The 22,980-nt window shown below is 40.4% G+C and overlaps 1 protein-coding gene across 1 annotated transcript in view; it reads right to left on the reverse strand.

Moving 5' to 3' along the window:
- Positions 1-8,339: 8,339 nt before the first annotated feature.
- The window catches only part of tmtc2b (transmembrane O-mannosyltransferase targeting cadherins 2b), a 123,450-nt gene continuing 108,809 nt past the window's right edge, over positions 8,340-22,980 (reverse strand). Inside the window, exons 11-12 of the mRNA XM_050073771.1 lie at positions 18,982-19,045; positions 8,340-10,669 (exon numbers count right to left, since the gene is read on the reverse strand). Coding sequence (XP_049929728.1) covers positions 10,490-10,669; positions 18,982-19,045 — 244 coding nt within the window. The 3' untranslated portion in view covers positions 8,340-10,489. The remainder of the gene's footprint in view (positions 10,670-18,981; positions 19,046-22,980) is intronic.

Here is a 22,980-nt window from a genome sequence, read left to right on the forward strand (position 1 = left end):
TAGTGGACTTTAAATTAAGGATTAAATATTAAACTATTGACTTCAGATTTGAAACATTGTTTGATGAAACTTTGCTTTGCTTAATGTCTGAATGCTACTTTTCACTTATCTTCAGCGGGTCCCACCCCATATTGAAATATATTTGATAAATGATGAAATCTCATAACTTCCCTGTCAAAACAGTGAAAGATTAACCACATGTGTTAAAGTCTTTTGATGAAACCAAGTTGTACATTTAGATATGCAATCTGTTCACCCTCATTGTGGCTCCTACAGTTGAGGACCTCCGTTATGGCTGTCAGTGTGTGTTAAATCACCTGGAATCTCACCTCTCTGTAGGTCAAATGAATAATTCTTCTCTATCATTCTATTGCATGACATTGATCTTCTGGCAGCAGCAAGTATTGCCCAAAAGAGCTCTGAGCCCACACTGGATCACACACAACTCACCTATAAATAGTGTCCCACAGAGTCCTTCACCCCGAAGCATGCATGCAGACCATGTGATGGTCTGAATGGAAATCCAGCTGTCTGGAGAGGAGCCTGTTGTTTTGACAGTACGCTGCTGAATCTTCACATCTTGTCTCTGTCTCTGGAACTAATCAATCCTGACGCTGCGATACGCACAGGCCGCACCTGCGTCCTCTCAGGCTACCACACACACACACACACACACACACACACACACACACATAAGGTATATACACACTTGTGCATGCACGTAATTCTACACACACGACAGTTTTTCGGCTCAGAGACCGCTGCAGTACTGCCTCTCCACATCAGTGAGGGCAGACGGAAGACAAAGTACATTCTGTCAGATGTAAAAAAAAAAAAAAAAAAAAAAAAAAGGGAGCCATTTCCTGAGATGTGTAGATCCCAGCTGCCAAAAAAACACACAAAACGGTGTGTTCAAAAGGTCTTGAGGGTTTGGCTGTTAATAGTACTCTGTAAATCCTCAGGGGTGGCCATTTTGAGGAGATGGGGATCTGGGTTGTGTCTCTGACTCCTTTTTTCATGCTAACACTGTACACCTGCACAAGCACACATGACCGCTCATGCAAGATCACACACACATGACTGTGGAAGCTGGTATATGTTGGAATAAAGTCCAAACAGGGAAATAGAACAGAGTGGTTCTTTGCCAACTATTAGTCAGAGCCCATAATGGGTTTTGGAGGATTCCTACATGTCTGCACTGACATTTGGGTGAGCCTTGGCACTGAAACTCTAAATTTGAGTTCTGGGAATCACATGCATCAGCAACTTCAGCTTCAAACATTTCGAAACCAAACACATATTACACTATGTACTCTTGTCAGTAGGCTGGTGTGAAGACTACAAACCAAATATAGAGTGTTCTCGTGTTGAAGAGAAGATTTATGGCATGGATGACAGGGAACCACCCAATGTGTTCATTTCCTGCGGTGTGCCAGAGCTCTGTCTACACACACACACACACACACACACACACACACACACACACACACACACTAATTTCAATGATAATATCAAAAACTCATTCCAGTAGGGTTTTATTACACTGCATATCTACATGTACAAGTAGTCCTTAAAGCGAAGGATTTTACAGTGTGATTTTGATGAATGTGTTGTCATTTTACAGGACTAAAGTTAATATGGCCAGGATTCATGAGAGGGGCTTTCGACTGTGTTAAGCTTTTATTAGGACTCTTAAATGCTATTAGTACATATGCATTATATATGCATAAATGCGTATAAAATTGAGTTTCCAGAAGCATGTGAGGAGAATATTAATTTCATGTGTTACCACATATTATACAACAGTTAGTTCCGGCCCTGCAATCTGATTGGTCGAGAGACAGTAAAACCGTGATGATATTGGAGTACAACATCACAGTTATTTCACTGTGTATGTATCACTCCGCCTCACAGCTGATTACAATCAACAATCAAATCAAAACTGACGGTTAGTGTCAGTTAGGTCAGCAGTTGCGTTGTAGGCTAATTAATTCATCCACTGTCAAACAGCCAAAAATATGGATTTATTTCCTAAAATAAGTTTTGAATTGAACTATGAATGGTCATCAGAGGAAGATGAGGGAGAGGAGAAGCTGAATCCATCTGAGCACACATCCAGGTTTGTCAGTGTTTCATCAGCGGAGCTCAATGACTTGGAGAAAAGCAACATACTGTCAGATCAGAAGGCAGAGTCGGCTGTGCCTGTGAAGCGACAGTCCACCATGCAGTCACCAGAGACTTATTTCACCGGCTGCACAATTAATGGAAACGTGCAGATAAATGTGTATAAAGAGTAAGTGCCTGGCGCACCATGTCTGCGTTACATAGCAACGGTGACAGCGGAGTCCTGAGGGAACTATTTTTGTTGGCGGAAGACAAATAAAATGCTTAAATTATCTATTTTGTCCTCATTTTTCAACATTTCTTAATCAGCCTTGCTTATTTAACTGTTGAACTGTTGTATAAAAGCAATATCACACGAGAGGGAGTGATGTTGTACTGTGATATCGTCACGGCTGTGATTCGGTCGTAGGCACGAGGCCAGGCTATCACAGTACAACATCACTCCCTCTTGTGTGATATTGCTTAATTACTGCAGTGGGATTAATGTGGCAAAGGGAGAGGGAAAATCAATCTAACTTTCATGTATCTGTTCATTTAACTTAAACATTGCACTACATTTAAAGTAACACACTATCCCGTCATTGGTCAATGTTCTGTTATTATGTTTGGGTTGGTCACTTGAAGAGTCTACAGCATGGCTATATCCACCTTATTTTTCACGGAAACACGGAGGCAAAACAGAACGCAGCCAGCTTCCGTTTTTTTGTGCAACACTTCCGGTCCAGCACTCTTGACCACTGTGTAAATGGGAATCGCCTTGTTGTTCACCTTGTTGAGTTTAGCTATATATATGTATATATCACATTTTTCACGTCACTATATCACCGTTTAGACTAATCTGATGTTTGTAAAGTCTATAAACACAATGACTGAACAAACATTACTATTTCTGTGTGTGTCATTAATAACATGGTTATCGTAGATTAGCTGGGCTAACCGTTAGCTGTTAGCCGTTAGCCATTAGCGGTGTCTGTAATAACTCAATAAACGGTCCGTGAAAAAAAGGCACAACAGTACTTTGAGCTAAATGCTAACTTAAGCATGCTAACATGCTCACAATGACAAAACTTTGCGAATGTTTGGCAAGTAAAATGTTTACCTTGTTCAATATTTTTATAGAACATGTTAGCATGCTATCATTTGTTAATTAACACTAAAAACAAAGTACAGCTGAGGCTGGATATTGGATAAATTAAAATTGTGATCCGATTGCAGCACTAGAGGAAAAGTCAAGTGATCCCCAAAGTCATTACTTGACTGTGTTCTGGCTCCATGGTGCCAAATGTGAGGCAGCTTTGGCCTTTTTAATTTCTAACAAATTTGGCCCAGGTGTAGATATTACAGATACAGGTCTATTCCGGTTGACAAACGGCAAGCGGATAAAATGGCAACCAGCACCAAAACAGGTCCTGGCCTGTTTATGGTTGCTAAATCTGAGCCTGATTATGCATTGTAAACATGTGCCTATCCCAGCTGAGACACAGCTGATGGATGAAACAGCAGCCAGCACCAAAACAGAACTCTCGACCATTGGTGGTTGCCAAATCTGGTTCGACCTGATGTGGGCCTACTTATTTCTTCCAGCATGCCGAGTTTGGGCTGATGCTGGGCCAGTTCATTTTTGACAACAGCCCAGTGAAGGCGGTGTCTGCAACTGGAATTGGGCCAGCTGATTTGGCCCGATTCTGGGATGTCATTTATGCCAAATCTCAGCCAAATATGACAAATGAACGCGGCCCAGTTAATTTCATCCGGCTTGCTGGGTTCAGGCTGATTCAGAGCCAGGTCATTTTGGCTACCTGGGTATGATTCATCGTCAGGGCACAATGGATATCTGTACCAAATGTTATGCCAATCCATCCAGTATTGGTTGACATATTTCAGTCTGAACCAAAAATTGTGGACCAAACAACAGACCAACATTACTATGCTTGTTAGCCACATAACCTAATAAGCTGAATTACCTACTGTGTTTTGAGGTCAGAGCGTTGACATTTGTTGAATAAATCTGTCAAGAAAATTATTATACTCATAAAAATTCTATCATTACATCTTATTTTGATAGTGGTGCACTAGGCTGACCCAATATTGGCAACATGTGTTTCTTTTCACACGATAATTACAAAATAGTTTGTGGCCCACAAATGTATCACAGCGTATTTACCCACAATAAAATTTGACACAATAAAAGGCTCAGGAATCTCCCTCCTTAGTAACTAATGAACACCAAGATTGTATTTAAAAGACATACAGTAGCTTCTGTTACTGGCTAAAATAGTAGTAGATATTGCACAGCAACATAACACCAAAGAAAGACAATTTCCTTTCTGGACATCAAAACACTTCAATAATATGAAGCAGAGTCTCATCTTAATGCTTCTTGTATCAAGTAATAACAGTGGATATTGGGTCCAGAAGGGAGGACTTCTCAGCATCACGCACAGCTATCCACTCTGCAGTGCTGTGAGCGCACGGCTCAGGCTCCTCAGATCAAAGTGGTGATAGTTCATCAGCAAATACCACAAAATATTTGCTTGATAACAGCGGGCAGATTTATCAGATCAGAGTGTAATAAAACAAATTCCTTTCTCCAAGCCTGAACTCTCTTGGATGCAAGAGGTGCTAGGCACAGGGAATCCAGGGTTTATCAAATGCCATAAAAGAAATGTGAATATTCTTCTATAAGAACAGGGAATCAAGCTGCATGAGATGAGATTTTCTCCAAGGGAAGACAGTATTTTTGTATCTCATTTTACTTTACAAACTCAATGCTTTTTTGGCTGTAAATTATAAACTTGAATAAATCCACACTATATCGCTTTGGGTGTGATGATGTCACTTCACATTTATTTATAATTCTTCAGATGATTTAATTAACAGGCTGCTGCTGCACATAATAATGGTGTCAATGGGAAAGGATCCTTGACGTGATTTATCATTACCCCTCTAATTCAAGCTGCGCTCTACTAATAACAACTGACAAAATTAGATGCTTGCGTGAACACTCAAGTGCTGAGAGGTTTACAGGCAAATGAGGACACGAGAGGACGGAAACATCTCCGTTTGTTTAAAGGCCACTCTGACACTAGATCCAAATAAACTAATAAACTCAACATGTATCTGTTAGGTTCGTTTTAGGAAAGCTTATACGAGTGTGTAAGCGGCAGTTACATCTTATAGCTAGACTTGATCACAGAGAAGTTGAACCGTATGTGGTGAAGCTTCATGGCCAAAAATTTGGTCCATTTACTGTATTTTGAAAATCCTTTAGGACAAGGCAAAGACCATGTCTGTGAAACTGCTTGAACTTTCAACATACTAATACCCCTCTCAGACAACAGACCCTTATGATGCAGGTCTACTGAATGCATGCTTGTGCTTTGAGGTAGATGCTAACATCAGCATGCTAAAATCCTGACAATGACGTAGGTATGTTTACCTTGTTCACCATCTTAGTTTAGTTTGTTAGCATGCTAACATTTGCTATTCAGCACTAAACAGCTTTAGAGTGCTGCAGCGATGATGTTTGTTTTGTAGGCTGATGCTGAAGTTAGCATCGCCCTGGTTCTCCCATTAAAAGCCAGTAAGATTTTCACATTGAATTTTGGATTCCTGCAGAAAATAAGCACTATGGCAAACAAGAGTTTATGATACTGCAACATTTTGTTCAGCAAGATAATCTTCACAAATTGAGGCATATATTGCCATTGGCAGAGGTAAAAAGCTGAAGGCCAAAACACACCAGCAGTGAATGCCGCACGTCAGAAATTTTGCCAATGTACAACACCACAGCGGCAGCAGCTAGACGTGCATAGGTGCCCCTGGATGCACTGCCCCATGGCACTTTGGGCCACTGTCCTATTTCCAGCCTGACCGCCCCAAGAATTAAATGCATTTTTCCCCCATTCGCTCTCTGCTTGTACTGTACATACTGGCTCCTGTAGCAGCTTTTTTTTCTGCTCCTCTCCTCACCATTATGTAGAAAGAGAATTCTGTAGCTGAGGAATAAATGAGGAGATATATGTTTTGCACTTTTTTCTCTTCTATGAGATGTGTGTCTATGATTACCAGGATTCTGCTTGGTGCTCTGGTGATTACCTAATGCCATGCAGCTGTGTGATTGGGAGTGGAGGTTACTTCTGCATGTCTCACCCTGCTTTTCTGTCTTTTCACACACTGAGGAAGACACTTGTCGAAACCGGTCTGTGTGTTTAACCGTCTGTACCAGTGAGGTATTAAAAGTTGCCTACGAAGGACACCGAGTGTTGCTGGCTTTTTAAATGAGGAGAGACTCCTTGCGTGAGGTTCGAGAAATATCCCGAACTAAATGACCCACAATGCTGTCATTATAAAGACAATGGGCAAAAAGATATTGCCTGGTGAGTCATAGCTCTGAAGATTGGCTTTTCAGGTGAGAAATCAAGTATAATGAGGTGGGCTCTCTATGACTTTAAGCTAATGCAGTGGTGGAGGAAGTTCAGCTCTTTCAGTAACAGTAGTGATAACTGCGTGGTTGTCTGTTGACGAGCTGTAGTGTGACATCTCCAGTGTGTATTACAGGCTTCACTCCAAGCATGTCACATGACACGCGGTGGCGCGGCGGCACCAATTAGTTTTCAGCTAAACATTGGGCTATAGCCCATACAAACTGCATTACAGTTGCATGACTTGTTAGCAACTGCCTTTTTTAAGACACCTAAGCCTCAAGATTCGTGAGGGGGGGTATTTTTTTGATATATTTTATGTCGTAAACCAAACATGAAAGTGTCTTCAGCTTGCTTTAACCACAGACCTTATTTAGGCATCTAACTAAAACCCATTTACTGAAAAAAAAACCCATTGACTTTAAGACAAGGGAACCAGGAGTGCTGAAATACAAACTCATTTCCACGTTTAATGACTCATTTCTGGACCACTCTATAGTACAGCTGATGGAATGCCATAAGTTATGCTAGTATAATATTTAGTCATAAATTGGACAAATGAAATTACAACTTTGATAACAATCCATCTAGTAGTTGAGAAATATTTCACTCAAAACCACAAATGTTAGCCTCGTGGTGCAAGAGGAAAAGTTAGGGGATCACCATGAACGTCTACCAAAGTTTGGGCCGATCCATCTAGTAGATATCGCACAGGTTAAGTGACGTCTTTGCCTAGCTGATGAGAATTATTAAAGTGATTATGGTTAATCCTCTGGGGACCACAAATGTCTGTGCAAGGTTTCATGGAAATTTTCAGATAGTTTGAGATATTTCAGTCCGTCCCAAAGTGGTGGACAGACTGACGTTACTATCCCTGGAGCCCCTGCTGCTTGCATGCCTTGAAATCCTTTAGGATGGGGTAAAGGCTGTATCTGTGAAATCACTTGCAACAACTAAAACCGTACTCTCTGCTACTGCTGCAACCATCATGTCCAGTGTCATACAATTTCAAAGTCAGCAGGCTTTTAAATATCATATGGGAGGAAACCCAAAAGCCTCCTGAGGCCTAGAGCAAAAACTGAAAGCACATTGCCTCGGTAGCGTGACTCCACAGCCCAACAAATCAGCAAGCTTCACTGTTTCATTATTTGTCAAGATAAGTGAGGCGCACCTGTGTTATGAGAAGAAGATTCAAACTGGACTAGACAGCGCAGGCGGCCTCTGTGCATTCCAGTCCAATAAGGAAAGCTGGGCACCATGGTGAGCTCCGATCATGGGAGCAGACCTTCCATGTAGACATGTGAGAAACATCACAAGGCAGGCTGCTTCGTTCTCAGGGAAGGGCCTTTTGCTTGTCAGCGGGGTCTGAATTGTGGGGGCGGCTGTAATCGAAACACACCAGCCATATGTAGACACCGTGCTACCCCTTCCATATGGGATTATTTACATGTCGTCTTTGTTGTTCACTGATCAAAGTGGAGGAGATCCATTTGAGTTGATTTTATGACACATTTTTGCAAATTTGCAGGGGGGAACTTTAAATGCCCTGTAAAACCTGTTCCACAGCATGCGAGACCACCCCATTAAGTCTGCTATCCCACATGAATACAAAGGAAATCTGACTAAGGTCTGTAGACGTTGCTACAGACTGTGAAAAGGAATGTGTGTTTCTGAATGGTGGTGAATGCTACAAATCCATATGATATCCATAAATTAATCTTAAACCAACATCTACTGTCAATGTAAAAAAACAAAAAAAAACGGCTGCACGGGAACCAAAACAAAAGCAGAACACCATAAATTTATTGTGGAAAAAAAAGTAACATTGGGAAGAAAAGAAGTCTATTCTGGCACATTGTTCATCTTTATATTACAAAAAGGAGAAAAAGGCTACAAATCTTGATAATTTATACAAATACAACAACTTTCAAAAATAAATCTTTAATTTAGTAAACGCTCTGTGAACAAGTTTCTGCAATAACCCACCGCTTGAGATCCCTGAGCAGAGACACAGAGTTTTTTACATCTTCACTCAAGCAGTAACAATGATCAGTGTTTGTTCATAAACACTTTATATACACAGGAGAACTTAGCGAGCTCTTTGACTATGGGGTGTGTGAGGTGCGGGGGCAGGAATGAACTGTCATTATCTTACCGGACATATCACTAGTGACCATCACAGTCAAAAACAGAACAGTGTTGACACCATTGTGACATATATTCAATGTTTTATCCTCCACTGTACTCGTGTACATCACATCTGCCAACTTCCTTCATTTTACATGTAAAAAACACAGTGCCAGCTGGTTCTGTTGCTAAGGTAACACAAAGCAATAACTTACAATGTATAAACTAAGGACACAGATAGTTCAGGAGGTTTGTGGCCAATGACAAACAAATGATCACAAATACTGTACATATTCTTACTTCCCGCAAGGTGCTGTTTCACTTACCGTATGCTGGCAACAACAAACAAACAGATAGATGTTAATTACACAGAATATATACAAAATGAGACCTTAAGACTGAGCTTTGACATTATGGGAAATACTTCATGTGACGAACCAAACTTGCTCAGTATCTGAGCGTCCGCTTTAAGTCTGGCTACTTTTTTGCTGCAAGATTTTCTGTATACTATATATACAATGTAGGTATATATTAGGATTCATTTATACAAACACAATGAAATTAGTTTTATTCCAACAAAAAACATAGGCATTAAAACATTTCCCTCAGCCGTGCTATATCTGTGATGAAAAGGTGTGCATCGGCATAGCGTTTGTATTTGGTTAGAAGAACTCTCATCGGTGTGAACGCTCCAGACGTGTGGGGAGACGTGTACTCAAGACTTTAGTACCTGCCTCTTTGTTGTCTGTGACTTCCACAGGAAGGTTTTTTTTATATTTCCATTCATAGCTTTTTACTGTTGCCGACAAATGAGTTACCATGGTGACTTGGCTTCTTTGCCAGTGCAGAACAAGAGGCAGTGGTGGTAAAAATTGTCACCTGTATGCTACTGTACACTGCTAGAGAAGATTCACACCTTTTATAATAAGGCAGTACAATGCGAAAAGAGTCCCATTTCCTTTGCTTTTGAGTTTTCTTGCCAAAACATACTGTTTTTGGCAAAGTCCAGCCTTCGTGGAGCTTTTAGAGGCTATTGTTGTGCTGTAATGGCTACCATATTAAATTCCCTTTTTCAAGCTTTCACCAAATATCAGGACATCTGCTACAAATGGTTTGCAATGATGGTGTGAATTTTCATGTCTTTATGATGAAGTGTGTGTAATCTCATGAGGAAAAAACAAAGTTTTAGATTGAGATTTTAGTAACCTAAAAACTTAATCTGGTGATTCTGGATGGATTCCAAGTCTTCATATTGCCTTTTTTTCCTTCATTAACAAGATTGAACGTCTGATAAAACCAAGAACTTCATTAAATGGTGATTGAAAATGCCCTCAGTGCAGTGCTCTGAGATTCTTTCCTTTCTTTTATATTTTATCTCACACTGCTCAGGGACAAATTTCACCCCTTTGAACTACAATTGCTTATTTAGAAAACCCTAATTCATCACAAATGTTGAAGAATGTACCTATGGTCTCGCTTCAAGTTCAAGTGCTCTAGTTATAAAACAAAAAAACAAAAAAACAAAAACGTGGTTCTTGTGAGAGCACTTATTTTGAACAAAGTTCTAAAGAGTCCAAATACCACGCAGTGCCTGCCAAACTGTGAGCAATGCTTCTGCTGCTGGCCTGAGGTGTATGCAGAGCTCAGGAGTTATTAGGAGGGCTGTGCTGCACAGTCATGGCCTCTCTGAGCAAACATCCTCCCTGAGTCTCTTCCGTCTTTCCTGGATGAGAAGAGCGAATGAGGAGCGTGTAGGCCGTCCTTTTCCCCCCCAGGTCTGGCGTGCAGATGGCAGGTAGGCGGGCAGGGTGAGCTCAGGGGCTCATGGTCCTCAGGCCCTGTTTCTCCATGATGTTCCACAGCTTACGCAAGTTGGACTGGGTGATGGTGTCATCCGGTTTCAGTTGAAGTGCTCGGAGGTAATTGGCTTCAGCTTCTTGCAACTTCCCGTTGAGGTGGAGGATCGCCCCCAGATTCATCAAGGCGGCAGGATACTGAAACCAAAAGAAAAGAAAATCTTAGTATGAAACTGATCTTGTCCTAAAATGACTTAGTACACCTCAGGGTAGCTTTAAGCTTTGTTCCAAAGATACACCGTCTTTTCTGTTCCAGAATAGCAACACAGGAGTCATACCCTGTCACTGAGACATAGGTACAGTTACTATAAACACAGTGAGTCAGCTGCTCAGACATAGTAAGAGTGGGCTGACTTACTTACAATAACAGTTATTTACTCACTACTAATGGTCTGTTTAGAGAATTCATTTAATGAAAGATTTAAATTTTACAACATCAGAGACGGGATACGATACGATACGATTAATAATGCAAATGAAGTCTTAAGTATTCACACTATGGGGGTATACATAATTTAACAGGGAACTGAATTTGACCAGAGATGTTTTATATCACTGAGCCACAGCCAGTTAATTGTCTGGGCACTGGACACCAACACACACACACACACACACTTTGAACAGATGTTATTTCTGAGCTTTAAACACTTTAAAATGGGAATTTTATTACAAAACCAGGGAAAATGTCACAGTGGATGTCTACATTAGTTTATGGAATAAACAGTTATTTTGTCCTTTTAAATAAAAGTCACATAGGACGAACATTTGGTCATCCTGTGAAGCTATACAGCAGACCAGTACATGTTATTGGTTCCTGTTTGTCACACAGACTGCGGTGCAGTGTTTGGAGTTTGGTAACCATGCTGCTTTGCGTGTCCCTGTGTCTTCTCTGTGGCCACAGATGTCAGAGGGAGCAACCACCACTTTGAAGTGGGTCTAGATGAATATACTGTAAATTCCTTCTGGTGCCAAGGGGCACTGCGACAGGCGGATGAGTCATGACGACATAAGTACAGGAAAAGTGTCCAGGGTGCAATCACGGTAAGACCGTTAAGTATCCAGGCCAAGGGAGGGGCCACATCTGATCTCCATTTTAGTCCGAAGTGTGGAAAAGATGTCTAATCCTGTAGCGAAGCTACTGTTTTACTGCTTGAGACTATTGTAATTTCTGTAATTGCAAGTCCAAGGAAACGAGGAATGTTTAAATAACACAATCTTGGTAAAAAATGGCCAATCATGTGGTTTTACTGCAGTGTTTGTGACTTTTTCTTATAATTATCACTCCATACATCATTGCCACATGGAGTGGCACATGATTATGTCATCCTGACATTTACTGATGTGCTGTACCACAAGAGTCTTAATTTATTTCTCATGGCTATTAATTAATCAAGACTAACTGCGGAGCAGTTGCATGAGAGAATGGTGCTTTCTATAAATGTTATGAGAAATCTGTGGAATGTTATGAGAAGTGTGTGGAAATGTGAATCATTCACAACAACAGCAGTGCTGCTGAAAAACAGAGACAGAGCTTATTAACAAAGACTAGAGTCTACAGCTGTGCTACGTGGCTCTGTGAAGTGGTGCTTTGAGCTGAATGTTAATGTAACAATGTCAATGTTAACGTTGCTGATGTTTTAGCAGGTTATGATTTGAGATTAGCATGTTAGCATGGTAACATTTGCTATTTAGGACAAGACAGAGTACAGCTGAGGCTGATGGTATTGTCATTAGATGTGCCGGTTTTCATAAAAGTTGGACAAATTTTAAAAGATTTACCTAAAAACAGCACTGAAAAACAAGTGAAGGGATTACCAAAGTAATTAAGATTCATCCTGTGGGGAACATAATTGTGTCCAATAGAATATTGTGGCAATCCACTAAATAGTTGTCAAGACATTTCAGTCTGAATCACAAATGTCAACCTTATGGTGGCACCATAGAACAAGTCAAGGGATCACCAGAGTCATTATGGTTCATCCTCTGGGAACCATGAAAGTCTGTACCAAATTTTCTGCCAATGCATTCATTAGACCAGGGGTCATCAACCTTTACTATCAAAAGAGCCTTTTTTTTTTTTTTACCACAAATAATAAAAATCTGTGTGGAGCTGCAAAACATATTTTTATTGAAGGTAAAACGGCCTATTAAGTCTAAATTTGCCTATACTAATAGTCTAAATGAGCATTTCACCACAAGGTAGCTACTCTGCATTGCACTATTTATGATTATTTGGTACTTTAACGTTGTAGAGCTGGCAGCAAAAGCAAACAAATCTGTCCACGCACTACTCAATTCTCTATTTTATTCCGAGACTTTTACTTTTTTGGATTTGGCATCCATAGGTAACCAGCTAGGAAGACTCAGGACTGGCCACTGCTATCAAGGTGTATTGAGGCAGTAGATGTATTATGCACATTTTAGTTGTTGAAATGTTAATTTATATTTAATAATAATAATGTTATTTGGTATAGAGGCTTCACATTTGTACAACTGGAGAATATAACAGTTTATTTAGGACTACAACATTGATATATAAAAATAAAAATTGAAGAAATAACCATTATTCCTTTCCATACAATTTTTTGTCAAAGCCACATGTGGCTCTGAAACCGCAGGTTGCCTGCCCCTGCTTTTGACATTGAGATACTTAACATAAAATAGAAATGTTAAACCTAGTGGTACTACAGGAAAAGCCAGAGGATCACCAAACTCTGTAGGATTCATCCTCTGGGTACCATGAAAGTCTGTACAAAATCTCATGGCAATTTGTCTGCACCAAAGTAAATGTCGTTTAAAAAAAAGCTTTTTAAAGCATTAAAAAAGCCTTCAACAAAGATTTAAACATGATTGATTTAATATCTTTTCCTATAAAATTAAAATGGGATGCAATAAATTCTGGAAGAAAAATCATGTTTTCAAACCAAAAACACAAACAACCACAAATGACTATATGAACCTAAACACTTCCCATACAGTACATGTATTGTAGTGAGTTTGAAGTTTACTCTTTGTCATTAGTTTATCCATGCAGCGAGAATACCTTTTCAGAGAGGTTACCAAACGCAGACAGTTTCAGATCCTATGGCCATTTATCTTGCTTTGTCCACACCGTGGGTTGTGTGAACTGCCCTCCTTTGCTATACTGTTCCACTCTTGTCTCACAAAACTCTCAAAACATCTCTCTGTTTTTCCAATGTCAAGCCTGGATGAGTGATGCTCCATGCATGAGAATTTCAATGGGAACAATATGTCCAATAGTGCTGCTTTTCTCATAGGGAGAATTAAACTGATGAATAAATCAAAGGGACTCGGGGATAATCCTGTTGTCCCTTAGAGAGACGCCACTTTTCCCCTCCACACATATAAAACATGCAACACATGCCTTGGGTAAAGTAAAGGCTGGCATGACCAACACTTTAACTGTTACTCACCAACTCCAAATGTTGTATTACCTTTACATACACATATTGCGCAATTACGTTAATCCCATAGCAAAACAAAACGTCTTCCCTGCATTTCAATTATTGTTCACAGGAGCAGCCAGAGTTCTTGACTTTAATGGTCGGGGTAATTCTGTGGCTGTTTGTGCAATAAATTACCTTCTGTTTGACCCACCATTTGAAGGTCAAACCACGAAATAACGCTGGGGGATCAATTTGCAAGTTGGGGGATTTTTACTACTCAGAATAATCCTAGCCAAAATATATAACTGTTTATACATATGGACATAGTTGAAAGTGACAGTGAAGGGGCCACACACAAATACTGTATCCACAACATGTAGGTGACAAGTGGGTGTATATTGGCAAAAGAGTGCTAATGCTATTCTGTGGAGTTGGTGAGGATCCAGTGTTAAATGAACTGCGATGATCTCAGTCAAGGGCGTAGGTTTGGTTTCAGAAGATTATGAATCATTTATTATTAATCATAATAAATTAGGATTAAATTTGTATTTGTTACTGGCCATAATAATTTTCATAATACCAAAACATTTCCACATTGCTCTAAGCATCTACCTTATAATTTCCTTGATTGATTTTTTTAGATACATATTGTTATTACATTTTATAAAAATGCAAACTACCATTTCCAAAGTCAGCAATGGACCTTTGAACTCAATAAATAATCCTTTATTCATATATTTAACACAAAGAACACTACCTTTTACTGCCTTATCTTTGATTGCGAATATTAGAGTAATTTTTTAGGAAATTATCTGTAAATAAAAACAGCTAAAATGACTGTACTTAACACAAAAATGCAAAGGAGTTGGGGGAGCTTTTTCAGCTCTAAGAATAGCGTCAATCAAACAATCACCACTATGAAGGTAGGGCAGCTTGTACATTGCCTGAGAAGCCAAATATCTCGGACAAAAAACAGAGCCTGCAAATCACTCGTTACTGCTTGTAAAGCTTAACTGCGGTGAGCGCACAGTAATAACTCAAGGCGATGATAGATGAAGATGACAATGTTAACATTTTGATCAACTCAGAGCCTCTCCCATCTGGATTTTTGTGGCTTGGTGTTTTTTTGGTTGATGAATCAAACTTAAGTTGTAAAAGTGATGGAGACTAAAAAAAGGACTTTGAAAAGTGGGGGGAAGATCCCCCCCCCCCCCCCCCCCCCCCCCCATCCCAGAGCAAATTACGCCCTTGGCCTCAGTCTGTTTCTACGAGGTCAGCCAGTTCATATGGTAACATGACACCACATAAATGTCACTAATTGATAGAATAACAAAGGTCAGCTAATACCCAGCTTGCCATGTGGAGAAACAACAACTGTACAACTAATTGCATGTGCTGATCTGATGGCCTGGAATGTTTCAGTGAGGATTCAAGCTTCTTGTATCTTCTCTTTAGCCTGAGGCAACAGACTGAATTTGTGTTCTCACAAAACACACAATGGAAAGTTTTCCCGTCAGCCCCCTTCATAGATGCACTTCAAACCTGAAATTATCTAGACATTACCCGGAGGAGCTGTACGTGAGAGCGCAAATGAGCGAATCAGTTGGACCGGGCATTAAACTGACTTTACCCTGCCAGCTTTCTAGTACAAAGTTCATGTAATGTGCGATTTGGCCCATGTTTGAATACAGCAGGTAATTGTCTGGAGAATTCACAGCAAGCGAGTGAGCCTGTTAATGATGAGGCTCGCACAAAACTGGAAGAAACAAACTCTCGAGGGTGAGGAAGAAGGGTCATCTGCACAAAGATGACAACAAAAATGTCTAACTGGTGAGATTATGAGATTCTGGAACTTCTGTGGGTAAGGGCTAAAGCCTATATTGCAGATAGACAAAAGAAACGGCAAGAGACTCTGTTGTAAATGACCAAATTAAAAACCGGCTACGTGACAGCGATGTAATCCGTATCATGTCCTGCCTCTTGTGTGCTTTACCCAGGTGCCACCCCTCGCCTACACGAAATGGAGTATTTCCAATAGGTGAGAATGCTTCTGACACAGACAGTCCCCTGGACCTGATTCTCAGGACACTGTCCGCAGATGATACAGACTGTAGGAAAGGCCATTGGGGAGCAAACTTTTAACAAGATTTTTGCCAAGAATCAATGTCTGTCCAGAAAGGAGTAGGTTTTATATGGATGAGAGATTGCCAAGATGCGTAAAAACAATTCTAAAATGTGCTTCGGACTGCTAGGTAGAAAGTCAACAGACTCCTGGTTTTCCTCTCAGTGCAGCTCAAAGGGGTCTTTTCTTCTCTGCTCTTGCAAGACTTATCAATTCCTGAGTTTAGTCTCCTTCCTTCACTCTCCCCTGTAGACTCCCCACCTTTCCTCACCAAAGCCTTTTCCCCTCTACTTCATATAGCTCTAAGACTTTTGTGATTTATACCCCTACTTCTGCATTCTTCCTCACACTTGCAACACTCTGCAAAACGTTCCCTTGTCAAAAGCTTTCATTTTTTCCTCATTTCCTGCTGCTCTGCAACCTCTCTGCCTGCATACCCTTCCCAAACCTGGCATGTAGCAGCAAAGGCACGGCCAGATGTGGAGTATATTAACCTAGACCGTAAAGCAACATATGCTGTAAAGGCTGAAAGAGTAAAAAGTGAAGTTAGGTTGGGGAATGAACAGACCATAATGACTTCAGATTGGGATTTAGGCACAGAATATCTACGTGGAATGAGGAAAGGGTGCACAGATCTACCAGAGCAACTGAAGCATCCCTTGGGATTTAGCTCGCTTAGATAGAGGGAATTGTAGGACTAAGGGACTAAATCCTTTGAATGGAGGGAATTGTCTTCTCTCACTCAGAGCGAGCAAACATATGTGCTTAATATAAAACACCAGTGTCTTTGGAGAGTGAAGAGTCATGCCGCAGTAAAGCATGACACGACAAATGAAGATGGACAGGGTACATGGCTTAAGTCAAGTCGCATCGGAAAGAACAAAGGATAATGGTAAAGAAGATGGATGAAGATGCTAAATTATAATTGTGCCTCAGCTGTAAGCAATACAAATGACAAGAGGCATCCAAGCAAAAGTGACCAAGTAGGGGCAAAAAAAAGTGCCTCTGTGTTTGGATGTGGACATCAAATGCGTGTTTGTACAATTACACATGCCAAGAAACAGTCATGTGGAAATTGAACGGATATGGCCCTGTAGAACTGTAAGGAACACAAACATCCTCTGCATGTTTTTACAGAAGTACATATCCATCTGGGGGCGGCACGGCAGTGGTCTTCTCAATGGCCAAGCCTATATCCTCACAATAACTCCAACGGTCATCTGTGTTAAGCTAGCAATAGTGTTAACCCAGACTGGTGACCTAAATTTACACTGACTCTCATTCATTGCATGTTGGATAGGATTCAGCCCCCATGACCCTTAAAGGTTTCCTGGGTCCAGACCTTTGAATCTGCCCATCCTACAAAGTTCGTGTTGACCGATTTGTCTGGCATTGTAACATGATATTTTAAGTGAAAATAGAGAACAACCAATGAACACAACGGAGGGACTCAAAAAGCCAATCAGTGCCATGGGTGGAGCTGCCACAGTTTTTGAGCTGTTTTCAAGCATTGTCTGAGGAATTATAACAACAATGGTGAAGGCTATAGCCAAGATAGGCGCTGTCGTGGCTATTTCAAATTGACATATCTTCTCAATATTGCCCAACATCGTAATTTGTTTTACTTTGTTCCGTTCTGCTCTTAAAACCCCTGCTAAACAGGTATGTTAGCATTGCTACGCATCAGTGTGGACTTACAATGACATTAGTTCCAGGCAGACACATTGGCCTCTAGTGACTGGTTAGGGAAAATTTAATACTCCTCCTTCATGGATATAGGTTAGAGAGGACACAGTGTCAGACTGAGGATGGAAACGGATTTTAACAAGCTGACAATTTTGTCATCATTTAACCTTAAAGGGACAAGCGGGTAAAGAAAATGACTGAACCATTAGAAAACCATCCAATACCTTTTGTTGTTGGACAAAACATATAAATCCTCCTAGAAAAAGAAACTTAAGCTCTTTCTCAAGGTGAGTTCCAATTTTTCAACAAAAATCCTTTGCCTCAAGATTTCCAAACCTTTCCTTTATGTATGAGGTTCTGCAAGCTTTGAGATAAAAAAAAGTGAGCAATAATTAGATGTGAGAACGTCCTTACAGCACAAAGAGGAGTGTGTACCTCTTATAAAAGAGAATTCATGGAAACACTCCCACAACTCACCTTAAACTCTCTTACATTATTTATGTACGAGTTTGCACTGAAGCAATGTGGAGAATTATTTTTCTTACATCTGGGTTTAATTAGATGTTAAAAATATACAATTCTTTGGCAAAAGTTGAATGCTACACCGACACTGAGTACAACAAATGGGGCAGCGGCTCAATTTCATGGTTTCTGTGGAAATCTTAAATTTTATCCCTTTGTTATACTCAACTTTTTTTTGTTTTGTCTTTTTGTTTGTCCTTGTTTGTATATGTTACACTGGGGGTTGTGTGCATGCAAAGCCAAACTTTATTGTCTGTATAACACTGTCCAGATATAGTTTGATCATTAATCCTGAACTGATTTCTTCTAATCAAGCCGCAGGAACAAACAGGGTGACCACATGGCAAACATATTTTGCTTCCTCTGCGGCCCTCACTTAAACAACTCGACCCCTCCTGCCAAAGCTCTCAAAGACTGGACCCCATTCATTTTCAAGATGTCAGACTCCCCTCACTGAGTGTTGTTATCATTATTCTTTTCAACCTACATACCCTGGCCTGTCCTTTGAAGCTGTGATGGATGCTATGCAAACAAACCTCTGAGCTCAGTGAAAACCTAGCTCTCATTTTTCTGAGACACACTGACAATGAAGGCCGTTGTGACAAGGCAGACCAGGCAGTAATAATATTGGAAAGCCACCCACACTGTGATTGCACAGTGTCCATCAGGGTAAATAGTAATAGGGGTGATTAGCTAGTTGTGGTTGTACTCACATTGGGTCTGAGGCTCGCTGCTTGTCCGTAATACTTCTCGGCTGCCTCATTCAGGCTGGCTTGTCTGTGAAGGGAAAAAAGAGAGAGAGGCAATCATTACTCATCTTTATTGCTGCTGGCTTCGTATGAGGCCTTGAACCCTGCATGTTTACTGGCACTCAGGGGTCACTGAGAAAATAACAGAAGGGAAGAGTATGAGGGATGAGAAAAGCCGATCCAATCGCCTGTAGGTCTCTCGTTCGATAGCATCTTTTGCTTGATAACATCTGTGCTAAGCAGTGCAGAGCAACGGCTTTCTGTTTAAATTGAACCTTGAGGTCAGGACATTTGGCTTATGGAGCACTTGAAGAAAACTCATCAACAAACTGAGGCTGAACAGGAATATTCGCTGTACATTTCTGTTTACAGCTGGTGGGGGAGGAGTGTGGTTTGAAATGCTGGATGTATACTGAGACAATGAAGGAATGCAAACAGCGTGGAAACACAAAGTAATTCAATCATACTATCATAACAACCGGGACAGCAGAGTAGATGGTGCAGATGCACCGAAACCTGCTGCATATGCCACACTGCGACAGAAAGGATTTTTGGAGCAGATGGCTTATCGGCATGAGTCCCTGGAACCAGAAATCATCCATTCCTGAGGACATAAAACCTGCAGTCAAGACAGGATGTCCTATATTATGCTTTTTTATTTTCTTTCATAAGCCCCTGCTCTGCCTACTGTTATACACAAACCTGTGGCTCCTCTGTCACAAGGCCTTCCTGTTATTAATACCCCCATATCTCAGAAATCACCTTTATAGTACACAGCTGCATGCTTTTCACTGATGGTAACAATTGTCTCATTGCAAACAATTTAACTTTGACGAAGTCAAGGACAGAGTCAACGACGGCGGGCTGTGGAGCCCCTTAAGTCGTAATGATCAAAGGAAGGGAGGCCGGTGGAACCACAGTTTCATTTAGGCTGTCGCGGTCTATTAAGGGATCATCATCCATGTGGTCCCAGATAAAAGGCAAAGCTTTTATTTTAGGATTACTAGATCAGTGGCCCAGGTAAATACATAGGATTTATGTTCATTCTGAAAGACATAAGGCAATCTGTTCGAACTTTCTTTTTTTTTTTATTCTTTCTTCATTAATGAGTAGACAATGCATGTTTTTCAGTTGCAAATAACATGGTAAAGCTTTAATAGCTTAAATGTGGATTTTTCTTGGGTCTTATTTAAAAAGTAAAATATCACATGTGCAGAAGTTGTGACTCTTAAGTCCACCATAAGTTTTGAGTCAAGTGGTGACCCTAGAATCTGTCATGTAATACTGATTACTACAAAGGAATGCAATCTGATATCTTGTATCTTTAACCACTGGGCTAAGTGGAACAAAACACCAAGCGGCCACAGCCATGTTAACAACTCTTGAAGACTGAAGGCCTTTTTTTCTTCCGAATCGTTGCACGTCTAAAAATAAATACAACCTCAAATTGTGTCAATCGTATTTGCAAACTGAGTCCCACACTTTTGTCTGTCATTAAATTTTTCGGAACAGGTCATATTTTCTGCGTTTTTCTCATCCCCCAGAAGCCTTTAGAGAACTGTTTGACCAAACATCAGTGACGAAAATGTGGCAGCGGGACACAGCTGTGACAAGACAGAGGAACGAGGCTCACAGAATCATTTCATAACTTAGATAGCTCACTTTCAGCAGGTCAGATAGTTATATTCAGATGGATGATGATGAAGAGGAGGAGGATGTGGACCGCAGAATATGGAGAATATAGCGGGAGGACAGCTACGCCTCTTCATGCAGCTGTGGTGCCAAATGAAAGACAGGGAGGGAGTGGTGACAGTCGGATAGGTAACTCCAGCAGAGAGAGACAAAGGAGGAAATGCGTTTTTTAATTTTGTCACGTATTGCGAATTTTCACAACGAATAGAACAATGAAACACATCGAAATTAGTGTGCACAGTTTCTGTGCGTTTTTTTTTTTTTTTTTGATGATGATGAAGGGATTTAAAAAAATGCATCCGAAGAAGACTGACTCAGTGTGCAAAGGCCTTTGGGCACAGCAGAATGCTAGCATTCTCACAATGACAAAGCTAACATGCTGATGTTGAGCAGGTATAATGAAATGTTCACAATCTTAGCTTAGCATGCTAACATTGGCTAATATGCACTTTATCTCTATAAAAATAATAAATAAATAAAAATCTGCATATGTATGCAGAATCTCTAGGTGAAGGTCCAAGACTGGTATCGTAAGCGTTTTGATTTCTGTTAGTAGTCCGCTTGTAGCCAAAGTAGTATTGATCAATCACGTTTGAATGGCAGGCAAACAGTCTGTGTGGAGAGGCGGAATGCATTGGTTGAAAATAGATTTTTGGAACCCACTGACTATCGTCCGACAATAAGTTTTGTATGGCTTTGTATTACTTTTTTTTTTTTTCCCGCAGATATCTGCTTATAGAGATGAGCCAGAATGGTCGGTGCACGGAAGAGGAAGTCTGGGTACAGTGGATCAGCCTGAAATATTGGCCCTTGGCAAAAAACCAATGGTTTGTGAGATTAATATACACTAAACACAAATAGAGCTGAGACTCATGGAAATTGCTGGACTGATAGACATTTTACTTAAAAGCACATATGTCACCTTCACAGTGCCACTATAGTCAGGGGATTAACAAAGTCAGTATGATTCATCTTCTGGGAACCATGAATGTTTGTACAGAAAATCATGTTAATCCCTCAGATAGCTGTTGAGATCATTCAGTCTGTGACCAAAGTGATAAACCAACTGACACTGCCATCACTAGAGTCCTGCGAACATGACCTACAAACACAGTTTTGACCTTAAAGAAGTTATCCTACATATTATCCACTTGCATACTTCAGAATAACATAAGAACATGCCACTGCTGTTTATTTTTTTAGTACGACTGAATTTTTCCAGCTCTGTTCCAAAAAAGCATTTTACATTCCAAAGGCGATCCAGACATCGACTCAAGTTGCTGAATTTGTCCTGAGATTATAAATGTGGGTTTCACGTCCAACCACAACCATATGTTTGTTTGCCAGCAAAATATTTAGAAAGCACAACCTTCAGAGGATAAAAAAAGTGCACAAATCTAATTATATAATATCATTATCACATTTATAAACACATTATCAGAGGAGAACTGGAGCGCTGCCACACCATGACCAAGAAGGCAGCGAGACCTCCTAAGGCTCCTCTGACTGTGGGTTCTGAGAGGGCTGAAGACAATGGAGGCCAAGTATGTAAACCACCGCCTGGGTTTAAACCCGAGGAAGAGTTACTGTGAGACTACAAGAGCGCAGGAATACAGAGAAGGATGGGAAAATGGAGTAGGAATGAAAAAAAAAAAAAAAAAATCCCCAGAGGAAAGGAATTCTTGACCATATTTCAAATCATCAACCCAACCACTGATCCTTTTACCCTGACATCTTGTTGTCTGGAGATGGTCTATTAACCCCAGACATGCACAAATCACAGCACTGACAGTGAGCGTGACATTGTTGGATACTAATGACTGAATGAACAAATTGCATTTTCAGCAGCAGCCAGATATTTGTGCTTAAACTGCAGCCGTCCCATCTGTCTCGAGCACAGAATTATCTTTTTTTCTAAGAGTAAGATTCTCTTTGTTGCAAGACAGACATCTTCCCTAAGGGCACAACTGTATGTAAAATACCTAATGTAACTTGCCAAGCAATATATTCTTTATATTACCATTATAGGGTTATAAATTTAAACCAATTTATACACTTTCTGGAAATTTGGACAGTCAAATATACACTGGCATACCTAACATCATGATATGCTTGTATTATACAAAGTTATCGTTCAGATATGGTTTATTATATTTTTATATGAGACACATGGTTTGAGTCAGAATCTATAAGGTGAACTATGAGTGCATAAACTGCTCTAGTATGCGTTTTTTAGAGATTCGTTTTCCCATGACTGTCTGTGAATATACA

The sequence above is a fragment of the Epinephelus moara genome, chromosome 20, assembly GCF_006386435.1.
Source record: "Epinephelus moara isolate mb chromosome 20, YSFRI_EMoa_1.0, whole genome shotgun sequence".
NCBI lineage: Eukaryota > Metazoa > Chordata > Actinopteri > Perciformes > Serranidae > Epinephelus > Epinephelus moara.